The sequence below is a fragment of the Thamnophis sirtalis genome, unplaced genomic scaffold (assembly GCF_051295495.1).
Source record: "Thamnophis sirtalis isolate CommonGarterSnake01/CBP01778 unplaced genomic scaffold, rThaSir2_p1.2 scaffold_3, whole genome shotgun sequence".
Taxonomy (NCBI): Eukaryota; Metazoa; Chordata; class Lepidosauria; order Squamata; family Natricidae; genus Thamnophis; species Thamnophis sirtalis.
Window position 1 is genome coordinate 147,986,928 of NW_028261383.1, and position 16,722 is coordinate 148,003,649.

Consider the following 16,722-nt stretch of genomic DNA (forward strand, 5'->3'; position numbering starts at 1 on the left):
AGCCACCGTAGGAGCAACAATTAGCATATTGTTTCAATGTTGCAAGTGTTTTCCCCAAAGTGTCAGGCCTTGGTTGATTATGGCGATCATTATTAGTCCTGAACATTAAATATGATGTGTTTTATTTTTGGCGTTTTGGTATCTTCATGTCAGTCTTGACTCCTGATCGCCTGGATTTGTCCCTGCAGTTTTCATGGCAAGGTTTTTTTGGAAGTGATTTCCCCTTGCCTCCTTCCTAGTGCTGGGACAGAGGATTTGGCTCAAGATCACCCAACTGGCTTTATAACTAAGGCAAGACTAGAACTCAGGGTTTCCCAATTTCTAGTCTGATGCCTTACCTACTACTTTGATCTGAAAGTCCATGGAGATTCTCAGTTATCCAGGTCATGGTTGTCCCAAAGGTGCTTTTTCAGGAGGCAATTGGACTTTTCTTGTTTTTTCTTTGAAGATATTTTGCTTCTCATCCAAGAAGCTTCTTCAGCTCTGACAGATAGTGGGGAATGGAAGGATTTATAGTACTTGCAGACAGCTGGTCATTTGCATCCGAGGGTCATTGAAGCACTTGGAGGTTTATCTGTCTCCTCAGGGTCACTTGAGTATTGCTGCTGGTTCCTGTAGTCTTCAATCTTCCTCTGGAAATCCATTCCTACTCCCACACCATTCAAAAGGTGTTCATCCCAAATTGCATAGCTAAAAGATTTTTTTTAAGTAACAGAAAGTATCACTGTCGGTTTAAGAAAGAACTGGAACAGATCCGAACTGAGGACCTGATGTAATTGCTTTGCTTAAGAAAGAACATTAAAGGATCAGGGTGTTGCAGAAAATGAGACAAGACCAGACAAGAGGAAAAGGTTTATTTGCGCAAAGGTTCAGGAACAAAACCTGAACCCCAAATGGCAGTTGTTTACAGCCTTTTATACTCTTAGACAACTTATTGATCATCCCAAAGTACCTGGCCTTCCTCTGTCATGTAGACCTCGTACACAATCTCCCAAAACAGAGACATGACATTCATTACTCATTTACCTCCCCACAGGGAATATTGGTACAAATATCCTGTTTTAAGTAACAGAAAGTATCACTGTCTCTTTAAGAAAGAACTGGAACAGATCCATACTGAGGATCTGATGTAGTTGCTTTGCTTAAGAAAGAACATTAAAGGAACAGGGAGTACTAGGAAGTGTTTAAGAGAATATTTAAAGCAAAGCATTGAGGAAGTCAAGTAGGAAAGGTTTTTTTTCCCTAGTTGGGTGACAATGTTGGTTCTCATCTCCCAACAATGCCTCAAAATCTTCACCCTGCCCATCTATGTGCTTGCCTATTTTGGCTTATGGGATCCTATTTGCAAAAGAACTTTCCCATTTCTTATGAACCAGTACAGCAAATTCTATAATAAAAAACTCCACAAGGAAAAGGAAAAGCTGTTCCAGAACATGCGGGACTTTGCCGATGCCTCGGGAAATCTCCACCTGCTAGAGATTGGCGTGGGCTCTGGCTCCAACTTTAAGTTTTATCCCCACAACTCTCACGTCACCTGCTTGGACTACAACCCCAACTTTCAAAATTTCATCCTGGAGAGCATGGCTCAGAACACGCACCTCCAGTTTGAGAATTTTGTGGTCGCCTCCGCCGAGAACATGACTTCGGTGTTGGACAACTCTGTGGACGTGGTGGTTTGCACGCTCGTGTTTTGCTCTGTGAAGAGCACCCAGGCTGCCTTGAAGGAGATCCAGCGAGTTCTCAGACCGGTAAGGGCAAAGAGGGAAAATTAACCAGACCACTGAATAATGGGCACAAGGCAGGTGTGCATCCTTTAAAAATAATGGGCACTATGTAGGTGTGCATGGACACTAGACAGGTGTGCCTGGGAGCAAGGGCTTTAGCTCCCACAAAAATAGCATCTCTCTGCTGCTCTTTATGCTGCTGATTTTGAGGCTTAACTTAAGTGGGTGGAGGAGGAATTCTAGGAGTTGAAGTCCACAAGTCTTAAAGCTGTCAGGTTTGAAGACCCCAGAGGTTTTTTTTCTAAAGGGTTAGGGGTGCGAGGGTGTTGTAACAATAGCTTTAAGATTTGCGTGCTTCAAAAGCTAGACTTTCTGAGCCAACATTTTGGTTGCTAAGCAGGACAATTGTTAAGTGATACTGATATTATATAACACTTTTAAGTAAGCGGGTACGTTGAATAAACATAACTTTGAGTTTCAAATAATACTGATTTTGTTGTTGTCTTAGGTGACATCTGTTAAAAAAATTCAGGTGCTCAGGCATGAAAATGTACCGCTCAAACACTATACTTTTCCGCTCACACTGAAAAAAAATTAGAGGGAACATTGATTGTGGTGTAAAGAAAATACACTTAACACCAAAAAAAAAAGTAAAGAACTATTTAGGTATTTGATTCCCTCAAACCCACCATTAGATCACAAAATCCATACTGGGTAGGGGGTGGTCAATTCACCACCCAGGGATGTGGTTTGTTGATGTGCTTAGGCTACCCCTAAGAGTTTATGTACCCAGGAAGTTATATAACAACAGTCTTGATTACAGTGTGAATTTTTATGTAATTTCAAAGCATTCTGTTTTATATTATTCTTTTTTGTATTATTTTACTTTTTCCAGGGTGGTGCATTCTATTTCATTGAACATGTAGCAGCTGGCAGATCAACCTGGACCTACTTCTGGCAACAAGTCTGTGACCCTACTTGGAGATATATAGGAGATGGGTGCACCTTGTTAAGAGAGACCTGGAAAGATTTGGAGAATGCGGGGTTTTCTAAACTGAACTTGCAACACACCATATGCCCGTTTTTCCCCTATCTAATTCGGCCTCATATTAATGGATATGCTGTGAAGTAATTTAAGGGAAAGCATATTTCTCTGAAAATAAAATTTCTGACTTTAAAGAATTAATCATAAAAATGCATACACTGCAATAAAAAAAGTGTTTCCTCTTTTCTTTACAATTCAGAGTGGAGGAAGGCTCCAAAAAGTTCAGGCCACACTAAACCTAAATCAGGGCACTAAACCTAAATCATCACAAGGACTGGGGGCCAGACCCAGTCCCCAGAGTGCTTAGATATGACCCGCTGGGCCACCCTAGAAAAAGAGAAGGACTGGCCTATGGTCCCTGTGCCTGGGCCACTTTTGCCTTCCCCATCCCCCAGCAGCACTCTGCAGGCTTCAGCAAGGCTGGGAGAAGGCAAAAACACCTCCGTTTTTTTGTGAAAAACAGTCTGTTTTCCACCCATTTTCCACAGAAATGGGGGTGTTTTTGCCTTCCCCCAGCCTTGCTGAAGACTGCAGAGTGCTCCTGAGGTCCAGGGAGGACAAAAGCTTTTCTTACTCACTTCTTCAAAAACCTGGTACATCTTATACACTGGCGTGTCTTATAGTCCTAAAAATACAGTATATGCCCTACTATAGATGTTTCTTCAGTGCCCAATTACTGGGTCTACCCTGAATCCACCCAGGACACTGCTCCCCTCCTTCACAAGCCCATTTCCATTGTTGCAGCACACTAATATACTTGTGGTCAATAGAATATTGCTTCTCAGTATCTGAGTATAGTATTATGGAACAAATATCTACCTGAAAGGTTACATTAAGTGAAGAAAACATCCTTGCTTGTAATATATGATTTTTCACACTTATCACTGTATTATATTCTCATCCTATTATTCCTACCCATGAAAAAAATATTCCCAAATATTTAACCATTGAATTAAATTGATCCATTTTATTTCTTCAGGGATCATGCGATCACTATCTCCTAGGACTGTGATGGCGAACCTATGGCACATATGCCACAGGTGGCACATGGAGCCATTTGTCTGGGCATGTGAGGCTAAATGGTTTTAGCCCTCCAGAGCCTTCAGGGAAGCCTACTGAAGGACCCTGAAGGCTCCGGAGGTCTAAAACAGGCCCTCCAAGCAAACTGGAAGTCCATTCCTGAAGTTCCGGTTTGCCCAAAGGACCAGTTTTTCGCCCTCCGAAGTCTTCGGGAAAGCTCCCATAAAGCCTCTGGGGAGGGTGAAAAAAGAACTCCAAAAATGGGAAGGAGTACCCGCGTACCACTCCTCTGTGCTCCCCCGTCTTTTGGCACGGGAGCCACAAAAGGTTCGCCATTACTGTCCTAGGACTACTGTATTCAGTTATTATCACAGAACCAACACATCTTGTAGGGTGAGAAGTTCTACAGCTTGTTTTGGGATCTTCAGATGGAATAACGTAGGCCACCACTCAGGCCCAAAAGACCAAAAATTGCTACTCCCGCAATGAGAAAAATCACAAACAAAACCCATTCATACCACAATGACCACATCAGTTTTGGGTAATTTTTATTCTCAGTCTTCTCCAGGAATCACATTCTATTCTTGAAGTTCTTCCACTGGTCCTTTTACACATGTGTAGTGCCCCCCTTTGTCTTTAGTTTGAACTGCTGTTTCAGTGGTCAGCAGGACTTGATAGAACCTGTCCCAGGCTTGGCTAAGTTTTGCCCCACCTCAGCTTTTTATCATGATCCAAACACCAGGATGGAACTTGTGCTGTCCCAACAGTATATAGCCAATTTAAGAATTATAAGCTGTCTCCTTTAAGGAACTATCTCATGGGAAATGTAACTACCTTATGGGACCATGTAGTCCCATAGCATGTGACCACATCTGTGCTCCCTGATTGGGCAGTGGGGTATTTTGCCCGGGAAATTGTTTTATTACTGCGCACTCACTGAATCGCCATCAGCACTATCAGAAGCAGCTTTGCACCAGCAGCATGGGTTAGAGGAATTAATGTCTTTTTACACTACGTCATGGGACAGATCAGGGATAGTCAGAAGAATCTTAACACTGAACTTTAAGTTTTGCTATTAAGGATGCCTGACAATAAACGTGATCTGAAAGATATTCCCAAGCATGGAGTTAACTGGCTGCCTGAGCAGAACCTCATTGCCTGGGGCAGAACAGAACTTATGGACAGCAAATTAGAGTGAAAGCATTTGAGCTAGAAGTCCTTTGTTCCTGAGGTAAGGTGAAGAAGAAGACAGACCAAGTATACAGTTCTTTACAAACATATCCTTAGCTTCCGCATTGTGGAATCACCTCCACTCTGCCCAAGTGTGGTAGTATCCCGTTTTGGGCAGGTTCCAATTGTGAGCAAGGCCAATGGTAAACATTTGGTTCATAGCATAGAAAAAAATTCATTCTACAATACATTGCATTCCATGATATGTAATACTAAATTGCCACTGCCTCCATGATCGATTGAAACCCTTTTGAAGTAAAACAAGTCACTTGATTGCTATATATAACTGCTATTATTCCATACTTAGGTATTATCTGTTCCAATATACTTCTGGTGACTACTAATGCAGTGGCCCTCATGGCTGGATAAGCTTCAACTCATCCAGTCAAGTGAGCTGCTCTCACCAATAAATATTTAAGTCTCCTCACCTGAAGTAGTTCACTAAAATCAACTTGAATGCATTGAAATGGCCTCACAATAAATGTCACTCTCCCTTTTCTTTCTGTTGTAGAACTTGTTTATTAACTCTTTTACATACATTTGTCACATATTTGTTTATGTGTACATAAACAAAATGTACATTTGTCACATATTTGTTTCCATAAGCTTTCAAAAACAAATCACATCATGTCTTAGTCCCCCAATGACCACACCAAAATAGTCTTCCCAAAAATCAACATTTCCCCTCCATCAGGTACTACCCATTTACCTCCTCCACTTTCTACTGCTCCCACTTTCTCTAACTCCTTCTTCTCATAACATGAAACATTCAGTTCATTCTGTCACTGCCATCCCTGCTTCCAAGTCAAAAAAATTATTGCCTCGAGCTTCAAAGGAATATTCAACTTGAGTTAAGACATAATTTTCTAGCTTCTTCCAAGATTCCTTCGCTTCCCTTCTACCATGTTCTCTTCCCATCTATAAACAAATTAACCACTTCTCAGCACCAACATGCTTTGGTGAGATCTGGCTGTTAAGAATCAGAAAAGGTCAGCAAATTAATTGAAGACACCATAGGCAGGGATTTATTGGCTTTCTACGGTATGACAAGATTTGGTGGTATCCCATAACATCTTTCTTTAGTACAACAAAAGTCAAATGGATGAGAGAAAATCTAGAATGGGAATTCTAAAGGTGATATGGTATCTAATGTTATGCATAAAGTTAAGGCACAACTTTCTATTACTGTATTTTTTGGAGTAAAGGGGTGAAAATTTGGGTGCATCTTATACACTGAATGTAGCCCCCCCCCACCAGCCCCAACCCTTTGGCCTCTGCCTCCCAGCAATTTTCCTCTTTGCAGAAAATGGGGGCTTGTGGAGGGTTCAATAAGCTATAGCAATCCCTGCAGCCTGTAACAGCTAATGATCGGGAGAAACTGAAAATGAAACTGGCTGTTTGCTCCACGTGGCAAATTGCTGGGAGGCAGAGGTAGATATTTTTCCTTTGTTTTCCTCCCCAAAATCTAGGTGCATCTTATATCTTGGAGCGTCTTATACTCCATAAAATACAGTACTTTTTATTTCCATAGTGGGTGAAGTGAATGAGTCTTCCCTGCCCATCTAATAGTTATATTTAGCAGATTCAGATTTGAAACTAACCATATTCAGTACATATTTTGTTGGTCTCAGAAACCCATCACAGCAGGTTGTATCCAAAATGTCTGTCTACCTCACGCAGAGTTTATTTGGCTTTTATACAGTTTTAACAAGCAAAGCAAAAGCAGGGATAGCAACAGCATCTTATTGGTACATTCTCCTTGTCAATCTCTAAGACCATCCCAGCCAGAGTAGAGGCTTCCCATAACACAATAGTTCCTGGTACTGATTGACTCTACTACTTAGGTGAGGTCATAGATGTTGAGATAACCAGTCACTGAGGTCATGGCAGTTTGCTGCGAATGTCTGTACACAACTTTGTATAACCTCTACATCTCACTCATTTTTTATTTTGTTAGGCCATGTATCGTAAGAGGGGTTAGTAAAGGAATCATAATCAAAAGTGGAGCATCTTTACAATTACTTATACAGGACATATACTTGACCCTGGGGCAGTGTGAAAAAGGGTTTTAGGGTAAAAAGCTGTGAATATATATATATATATGTTATATTTATGCTGATAAATAAATAAAGGGAGACTAGTATAGATCTATTTCAAGCTATTTAGCTCTCATCAGCTAGCCATATCCATGCTGGGAATCGAACCTGTGCTCTATTGCCTCTTAGGCAGATGTGTTATCCAATGAGCTACAGAGCTCAACTCCTTATCAGCCAGCCAGGGTGAGAGGTATATATTTAAAGTCACAATCCCTGGTATGCCCAAATATGGGAGGAAGGTCACACTTCCACTCTCTGTCTTCGGCTCGTCACAAGAGACCATCCAGACAGAAACCCAATATTTTTTACTGTTGCCTTTTTCTTACATTTGTTATATTTATGCTGATAAATAAATAAAGGGAGACTAGTATAGATCTATTTCAAGCTATTTAGCTCTCATCAGCTAGCCATACCCATGCTGGGAATCGAACCTGTGCTCTATTGCCTCTTAGGCAGATGTGTTCACCATTGAGCTACAGAGCTCGACTCCTTATCAGCCAGCCAAGGTGAGAGGTATATATTTAAAGTCACAACCCCTGGTATGCCCAAATATGGGAGGAAGGTCGCACTTCCACTCTTTGTCTTCGGCTCGTCACAAGAGACCATCCAGACAGAAACCCAATATTTTTTACTGTTGTCTTTTTCTTACATTTGTTATATTTATGCTGATAAATAAATAAAGGGAGACTAGTATAGATCTATTTCAAGCTATTTAGCTCTCATCAGCTAGCCATACCCATGCTGGGAATCGAACCTGTGCTCTATTGCCTCTTAGGCAGATGTGTTAACCATTGAGCTACAGAGCTCGACTCCTTATCAGCCAGCCAGGGTGAGAGGTATATATTTAAAGTCACAACCCCTGGTATGCCCAAATATGGGAGGAAGGTCACACTTCCACTCTCTGTCTTCGGCTCGTCACAAGAGACCATCCAGACAGAAACCCAATATTTTTTACTGTTGTCTTTTTCTTACATTTGTTATATTTATGCTGATAAATAAATAAAGGGAGACTAGTAATTTCTACTGCTGAATTTTTAACTTATTTAGTGACATAATAAACTTTTACTGCTGATTTTTTAAATTATTTATTGACATAATAAATTTCTACTGCTGAGTTTTTAAATTATTTATTGACATAATAAATTTCTACTGCTTTTAAATGGTGTGCGGTTGTCTTCATTGTGCTTTTGTCGTCGCGATTATATTGACGCAAAGTTGTCGGTGCGATTATGACATCAGGTTGAAATCAGCGCTATTTTGTCTGCGCTATTTGGTCGATCGCTATTTTGTCGGGTTACATTGTGCAGCGTGACTCCACGTCAAGAACGGCTTAAGTGAAGTTGCTGTTTAGAAAGCAAAACAGGAATTAACTGGCTGAAGCAACACTATGCTTCATTAATATTAGCAGGAATGTAATTAAAAGTTTCTTAACCATATGTAAAAAACCATCCTTGCAGGAGCCAAACATAAGCAAAGTGAAAGGAAATCTCCTCAAAAGCTGTACATTTAAAGCAGGTGAACTCAATTCAATTAAATTCAATTCATTAAGTTTGTATGCCGCCCTATTCCCGAGAGACTCAGGGCGGCTAACAATAAAAAGGGAGGGGATACAAAAAAATAAAATAAAAAACAACAATTTAAAATTCTACAACAGCCATAATCTCGAATGGGGCTGGATAGTTCAACAGCCCCAGGCCTGCCGGAACAGCCAGATCTTAACTGCTTTGTGGAAGGCTGGGAGGGTAGTGAGGGTCTGGATCTCCACGGGGAGATCGTTCCAGAGGGCCGGAGCAGCCACAGAGAAGGCCCTCCCCTGAGGAGTCGCCAGCCAACATTGGCCGGCAGATGGAATTCGGAGGAGGCCTAATCTGTGGGATCTGATAGGTCTTTGGGAAGTGACTGGCAGGAGGCGGTCTCTCAAGTACCCAGGTCCGATATCATGTAGGGCTTTAATATGAACTAATATGAAGACAATGAGGTTTTTTACTTGAAGATGTACAATTAACTATTTTTGCACACATTATATTCTCAGGAACTGCTACTATCAGGGTGTATAAAGAAATTGCATTAGGAGGTGGATCATAGGCAACCAACCCCTAACTGGATATAATCTTATAGATACAATTTTCATTCAATAGCAATCTACTAAACCAATGAAGTTTTGAATTACTGCAGGCGGGATACAAACAGGAACCAAACATGTAGAAAGCAAATTTTCCATGTCATATGATTCAGATAGGCAAAAGACATCAGTGTGTGTGATATTAGCTAGCTTCACCCATAGGTTTGGCTTCAGTCTCTGTTCAAATGAGTTTTTCGGTGAGATGACAGCAGCTATCGCTAAAGGGAAGCAATTAACAATTAAACATAAACAAATCATGACTAAGGAATTGGCAGTTAAAACCGCAAAGATGGCAGTGCATAAGTTCTCGGGGGGTTGTTCCACGTGTCGTTGTTGCAGCACTGCTTGTGCTTTGGTGCTCAGCTTTTTCACATCACTGGAGGGCTGGTCCGACAAGATCATTTTGGCCACTGTGCTGTCTGTAAAGTCACCTTGGTTATCTCTAGAACTGGATTTGGGGACTGGTACCACGATATCCTTAGCTGGATGAACACTACGTGCTAGAATTCACAAAGACCTGTAGAAGCAAGCACAGCATATCCTTGTCCCCCTAGAGGAAGAGGCAAAAAAACTTTTTTAACCTGTTGTGTTACCCACGCCAAATTGGGGTACGTCAAATTGGGTACCCAAGAGCCCTCCTTTTTATTTATTTGGGAAAACAGTCCTTAAAGGACCGATTAGCATGTTCCACAATGGCTTGACCTGTGGAATTGTAGGATAGCCCATGAATTAAAACAATATTCCAAGTTGTACAAAATTGCAAAAAGGCCAATGAAAAATAGGCCGGGCCATTATCAGTTTTTAAACAGAAGGTTTTGCCCAAGGCAGTAATGGCTGAAAAAAGATGAGAAATAACATAATTAGCTGTTACTCCTCGTTGAGGTGTGGCCCAAAACACTCCTGAATAGGTTACAATAGAAACATGAATATGGAAGAAGGCGGGGCTTAGCAGTGAGAAGACGGAGTTTCAGGCTATTCCGAAGGAATTTTGGACAGGTCGTCGGACCCTAGCTGTCCCGGAGAAGACAGTGAAAGGTGAGGGGAGATCCAGTGACCTCAGAGACGTTCGCAAAGTCTCTGGGGGGGCTTGGAATTAACCCCTCCTGCCAACTCCTTTCTGGATTAGCTGTATGCTAACTGAAACTGCAGGTTGCCCCTAAGAATGGTGTAAGTGGATTCAACTGTTAAGCTGATTTTATTACAAAGAGAGACGGTCCGCACTAAAATTTAAGCTAATTGAAACCAAAGAACAGAAGAATCTAGCGGCGAATTGGTTTTTTTTTTAATGGATTTATGGCCGGTGGTTACCCTATTTCTTAAACGCTTTAAGGAATTCTTCAACATTCCCCCCCCTGACTCTTTCTAAGTGGGTTGTAAAACTAACCTACTACTAATTGGCCCTTCACGATCTGACACTTTTATTGCTTGGCTGTGTTGGTCTAAGATCAGATAAGATCGCACAGCTCCCAGCGTGTTTTTACTTGCAAATACCTTAGAGTCCCTAACTGCGACACAACATGGCATCGAATTATATTCCCAAGGGCTCGCTTCAAATACTTTTTTCCGCATTTCGAAAGCTGTTTGATTCATATCAAAGATTTGAAAAAAAAAATGGATTATTTGACATTAAAATATGAAGGAAAAGGTGAGAACGTTGAATGTTTGAATGTTCCTGAAATACAAATGAAAAATGTGAGAAATGGCGTCTGGTTTATCTCGGAGGAAGAAAGAAATGCTATGCTGGAAAGAGGGGAGCTATAAAGAAGATTCATTTTAAGAGACAGAGCGTAGGAGAAATGAGAATTCCACCCTTGAGAATTAAAGTCAATTTGAAAAGTTTAACAAGCCTGGGACAACATTATTATCTCATCAGAGACATCCTGAGCAAAAAGGTGTGAAGATATACCTGTTTGGACTTGCTTATAAAAACATTTGGTAAATCTATTCAACGAATGGCAATAGGACTGAGAAGGTTTTGTTATTGGAGAGACATAGGCTGACAGATGGAAGAATACAACTTAAAATTAGCTAAATCTAATTACTCTTATTTGTAATAGATATAGCTGAATAATAATTGATATTGATAGTAATGTATATAATGTGGAGTTGATATGATAAATAATAATTGGATATGAGAAAGGAAGGTTGGAAATACTTTTGGGCTATATATAAAGGTTATTAATCACAATAACTATCACTACTAAAAATAAAATAAAATATATACAGTTAAATGTTAATTAATATGGGGAAAATGTTATGATATATGATACAACTACATAAAGAAGGGAGAATGATAATAAAGTATATTGCATGGAAGATGGAATTTTTGGTATTAAATATTATGGATGTTCAGCTAAAATAGGATATGAGGATTTGATGTTAATAGAGGATTTTACAAACAAGTAAATGAAATGTCAGCATGTGGTTATGGATTAACTCTTTGGCATAGTTAAGGTTGAAGGATGTTTAAATAACTGTAGTTAACTAAAAGTGGAGGTATAATGATGTCAATATGGTAAACATTTGAGTTAAGATATTTGAATTAATATGAATTAATGGAAGAGATGCACCAAAACATGTTGTAACCAGCTGATATACTTTTTTTTATAATATATACCTGTGTTCTTTTGTTTGTTTGTTTTTTCTTCCCTGCCTTGTCTTTTGTTCTTTTTGTCTTTTTGTTTTTCTTTGTTTTTTTGTGTGTGTGTTTTTTTTATTGTTGTTGTTTTGATTTTTTTCTTTTCCCACTGGTGTGGGCATGTATTGTTTAAGATTATTATTATTATCAATATTTTTAAATAATAATTACAGTCAAATGAAAATGGATATATGACGATGGTGATATGTATGAATAACTGAGTTAAAATGCTTGAGTTAACATGAGTTATGTTTGTTGACTGTGGAGGAGATGTACCAAAGTTTATTTGTGACCGACTGATACACTTTCTATAGCATGTAAAGAAAGATGTTGTACTTGTTTCAAATTGAAATTAAAAAAATTTTTAATAAAAAAAAGAAAAGAAACATGAATATATTTCCAGGGAGCCAGAGAGGGAACATAGGTGACATCCATTTGCCATAGTTGATTAGAGGCCAAACAAAGGGGATTAACTCTGCTTGGACTGGTCGAGTGGAATATGGCAAGCTTGTGCCAGCCCACCCCCACCCCCTGGCATTCTGGTGGAAAAAAGAGTGATTAAAGAATGGATCTGAATAAAAGAGTAAGTAATACATGAACATCTGCATCTGCTTGAATGGTACCTTCAGAGAGATGTCCAGGAAAAGACAAAGGACTACGTATATGAGAAACAAAATATAAATGCTTTTGGTCTTGCAATAATTGCTGTAAAGTTAAGAACAAAGCCATAAGATTAGAATCAATCCTGGATGTGATGTAAGCACCTGGAAGATTAAAAATAAATTGACACCCGTGATGAAACTCAGAAATTAATTAAACGGCTACCAAGAAAAGATTTTGAAAGCTAAAATAGCAATAAACAATTCTAAGTGTTGCAGAGACAACTGTATTGCAGGCTAGGAAACTTTCATAATGAGAGTCCTTGTAAGCAATCGCTCCTCTTGTTTGCCCTCCATCTGAAAACACAGTGACAGCTTGCGAAAGAGGAGAAAATAAAAGCAATGGACGAACAGGAAAAGAAGAAGTTCTTAAACACGCAAGCCGAGGATCTTTAGGCTTACTTAAAGCACACTGAAGAGATAAATTATTCTGAAAATAAAATTGAAAATCAGATTTTGGAATAGGAAGAATAATATTAATCAAATCAGTCCAATTTCTGCAGCAAGCTCCGATGCCATAAGCAGCTTAGAAAACATCAAAGGAGTTAGTCCAGCCTTAAGCAGTTTATAAAACATCAAAGGAGTTAGCTAACAGTCTCTAAAAGAAATACAAACTACAAACTGAATGCTCAAAACATCATTAATTTTTTCAATTGTAGCCAGCGCTACAGAAGGAATCAGATCTTAAGGGTATTTTCCTTTGGTCAATAAATCAAAAAAAGAACTAAGTATATATGCCAGCAAAAAAGAATATGGACGACCCCAATAAGGGTCCCCAAAATTGCCGTAAATTAATTAGCAAAATACTTTCATGTACATCAGTCGGAAAAAATCACTCAGTTTCGGACAGACCTAGACTCTGCTTGGGCAATACCAGCCGAGGTGCCGAGGGCAAGTCCAAGTCAGCTTTCCTGAGATGAGTTTGATTTTGTTACCCCTGAGGAAGTGGACAAGGCCATGGGAGCGATGAGCGCCTCCACCTGTTTACTGGACCCGTGCCCCTCCTGGCTGGTTTCGACCAGCAGGGAGGTGACACGCGGCTGGCTCCAGGCGATCACCAATGCTTCTTTGCAGGAGAGTTCTTTCCCGCAACCATTAAAGGAAGCGGTGGTGGGGCCCCTCCTTAAGAAGCCTTCCCTGGATCCAGCCGTCCTGAAAAACTACCGTCCGGTCTCCAACCTCCTTTTTTGGGGGAAGGTTGTTGAGAAGGTGGTGGCGCTTCAGCTCTGACGGACCTTGAATGAAGCGGATTATCTGGATTCCTTTCAGTCTGGTTTCAGGCCTGGGTACAGCACAGAAACCGCTTTGGTCACTGACCGATGATCTCTGGCGGGCTAGGGATAGAGGGCATTCTTCTATCCTGGTGTTTCTTGACCTCTCAGCGGCTTTCGATACCATCGACCATGGTATCCTTCTGCAATGCCTGGAGGAGGTGGGAGTTAGAGGCACCGTTCTGCGGTGGTTCTCCTCCTACCTCTCCGGTAGGTCGCAGTCGGTGTTGGTTGGGGGACAGAGGTCGACCCCTAGGCCCCTCAATTGTGGGGTGCCACAGGGTTCGGTTCTGGCCCCCATCCTATTCAACATCTACATGAAACCGCTGGGTGAGATCATACGACAGAACGGGATAAAGTACCATCAATACGCAGATGATACGCAACTGTATCTATCTGCCCCGTGCCACCTAAGTGTAGCAGCGGACATGATGTGCCGATGCTGGAAGCTGTCAGGATCTGGATGAGGGTAAACAAACTTGTACTCAATTCCGACAAGACCGAGTGGCTGTGGATGCTGCCCCCGAAGGACAGTTCAGACAGTCCATCCTTGATCCTGGGGGGTGAAAACTTACACCCCTCAGAGAGGGCCCGCAATTTGGGGGTCCTCCTGGATTCACAGCTGACACTGGAACACCACTTGTCGTGACCAGGGGGACCTTTGCCCAGGTTCGCCTGGTGCATCAATTGCAGCCCTACTTGGATCGGGGTGCACTTCAAACAGTCACTCACGACCTTGTCACCTCAAGGCTGGATTATTGCAATGTGCTCTACATGGGGCTACCCCTGAAAAGCGTTCGGAGACTACAGCTAGTCCAGAATGCACCGCGCGAGCAATATTGGGTTTACCGAGATACACCCATATTACACCTATCCTCCGCGAGCTGCACTGGCTGCCGATTGGTCTCCGAACGCAATTCAAGGTGTTGGTCATTATCTTTAAAGCCCTACATGGCTCAGGACCAGTGTATTTGTGAGACCGCCTACTGCCACATATCTCCCAATGGCCAATAAGATCCCACAGGGTAGGCAACCTTAGGACACCATCAGACGGACAGTGTCGGCTGGTGGGGCCTCGGAGGACGGCCTTCTCTGTGGCTGCTCCGACCCTGTGGAATCAGCTACCCCCAGAGGTCTGGACCTCACCCACCCTCATGGCCTTCAGAAAAGCCATTAAAACCTGGCTGTTCCAGCAGGCCTGGGGCTGTTGACCTTATTATGTAGGGTCCAGCCCCAATCTGAATGTACGCGTGTTGGAGAAATGTTAAATTTTTATTTTTATTTTTATTTTGTTTGTTTTTCTTTTCTTGATCTGTGTAAGCCGCCTGGAGTCTTCCAGGATTGGGTGGCCTATAAATCTAATAAATTAAATTAAATTAATTAAACAAGGAAAAACCAGAGCAAAATAAGATTGCAACATTTCATACAGGTGTACTTTTTTTCTGGCTCAATGTGCAATCCAGAGATACTTAAATAATTTTGCATTTTTAAAAGCCAATTATGTAATATCTTTGGGACTCCAATTAAAATATCATTCATATAATGATTTACGAAAACCAATGGATAACACTTATGGAAAGGATTCAATTCTGCAACATAAATCTGACACGAAGGACTAAGTAAATGTGTAAATCAACCAATGAAATAACTTTGGACATTTTGCTTTTGGTTTCAACCCTTGATGGAAACGGCTGCGGGAGGCTGCAAACATACACCACCACCACCACCACCCAGATTTCAACATTCCCTTTTAAAATGACCAGGTTTACCACAGTTGTAAAACTTTCCTTTAGGCTTGCTGCCTTGCGATAAAGCAGCCACCGATGAATTAATTTGACAAGAGGCTGTTCCTATATCTTGACATGCTTTAATCATATCTGCCAAATCAGGATCATTCCCAAGACCAATAATTGCTCTTCAGCATTTGGAAGTAGCGTTTTTCTTTGCTAACTTCATCAACAACTCCATCTGAGCCTCAGAATGGTCTAACTGTTGTCTTAAAGCATCCTGCAGTCTGTTAAGAAAATCAGGATATGGCTCAGTAGCCTTCTGCCTGATATTAGAGAAGGCTTGCTGAGGCTTGCCAGAAACAGGCACAGAAAAAACAAACTGTTCCTGATCAGAGGGGATGACGGGGATAGAGAAAATGGCAGGCACAGTACAAACTTTTCCTGATTAGGGGAGCAGAGAGTGATAGAGGAAGAACAATCTTTTAAGCCAATTACTTCATAATCTTGTGGAAAAGTTTGGGAAAATAATTTGGTACATTTGTTTAGTGCCACCTCACGCTTAACTTTCTGCCTACTAATTTTAGATTTCAAGTACTATATTACTTTGGGTGAAGCTTGATAAACTGTCATATTGAGCATCTTGGATTTTAGCTAGCATAAGTTGAGCAATACTTGTAAAGGATATGTACTATACACAAGCTAAAGATTACCTACAACTACAATTTTCTCTTTAAAAATGTTTGGGGAGCTTTTGAAGTTTTCTTTAAGTTCCTCTTCTGTTTTTCCTGTCTCTCTGAGAATCGTAGATCCAATGACCCCATTAAATAAACAGGACCTGACACACTCAACTTGATCTAATTACTTGCATAGGGAGTATTCGTTATACTATTTATGTTGTTTGTATTTTTTGTCATGAACTGCACCACTGAGGACAAAACCAATTTCATTGTATACATGATCTACAATGACAATAAAGGCTATACTATCTGGTCAACAGGCAGAAGAAAGGCTGTCCTGCAAAAAAAAAAATGGCCCTATTCCATATTGCATCCAGAAATCTATTGGGAGTCAGTGTAGGTTTTCTAACACACAAAATTATATAACACTGCATACCAAGGGAAGTGAATTATTTTTTGGATTTAATCATTTCTTTACTAACCTTGAGAGCATTCCATACTCTAGCTATA

At 40.8% G+C, this 16,722-nt stretch overlaps 1 protein-coding gene across 1 annotated transcript; it reads left to right on the forward strand.

Moving 5' to 3' along the window:
• Positions 1–1,238: 1,238 nt before the first annotated feature.
• On the forward strand, positions 1,239–2,877 carry LOC148048224 (thiol S-methyltransferase TMT1A-like). The gene is made up of 2 exons (XM_087707861.1): positions 1,239–1,748; positions 2,620–2,877. Exons 1-2 carry the CDS (start codon positions 1,257–1,259, stop codon positions 2,854–2,856), a joined length of 729 nt encoding a protein of 242 aa, XP_087563987.1. The 5' UTR covers positions 1,239–1,256; the 3' UTR covers positions 2,857–2,877.
• The last annotated feature ends 13,845 nt before the right edge of the window (positions 2,878–16,722 follow it).

Excerpts from the sequence above, each read along its gene's own strand:
- LOC148048224 (XM_087707861.1), top strand. The coding sequence starts at position 1,257 with ATGTTGGTTCTCATCTCCCAACAATGCCTCAAAATCTTCACCCTGCCC. Across the intron at positions 1,749-2,619 it reads TCCAGCGAGTTCTCAGACCG|GGTGGTGCATTCTATTTCAT; the intron begins GTAAGGGCAAAG and ends TACTTTTTCCAG.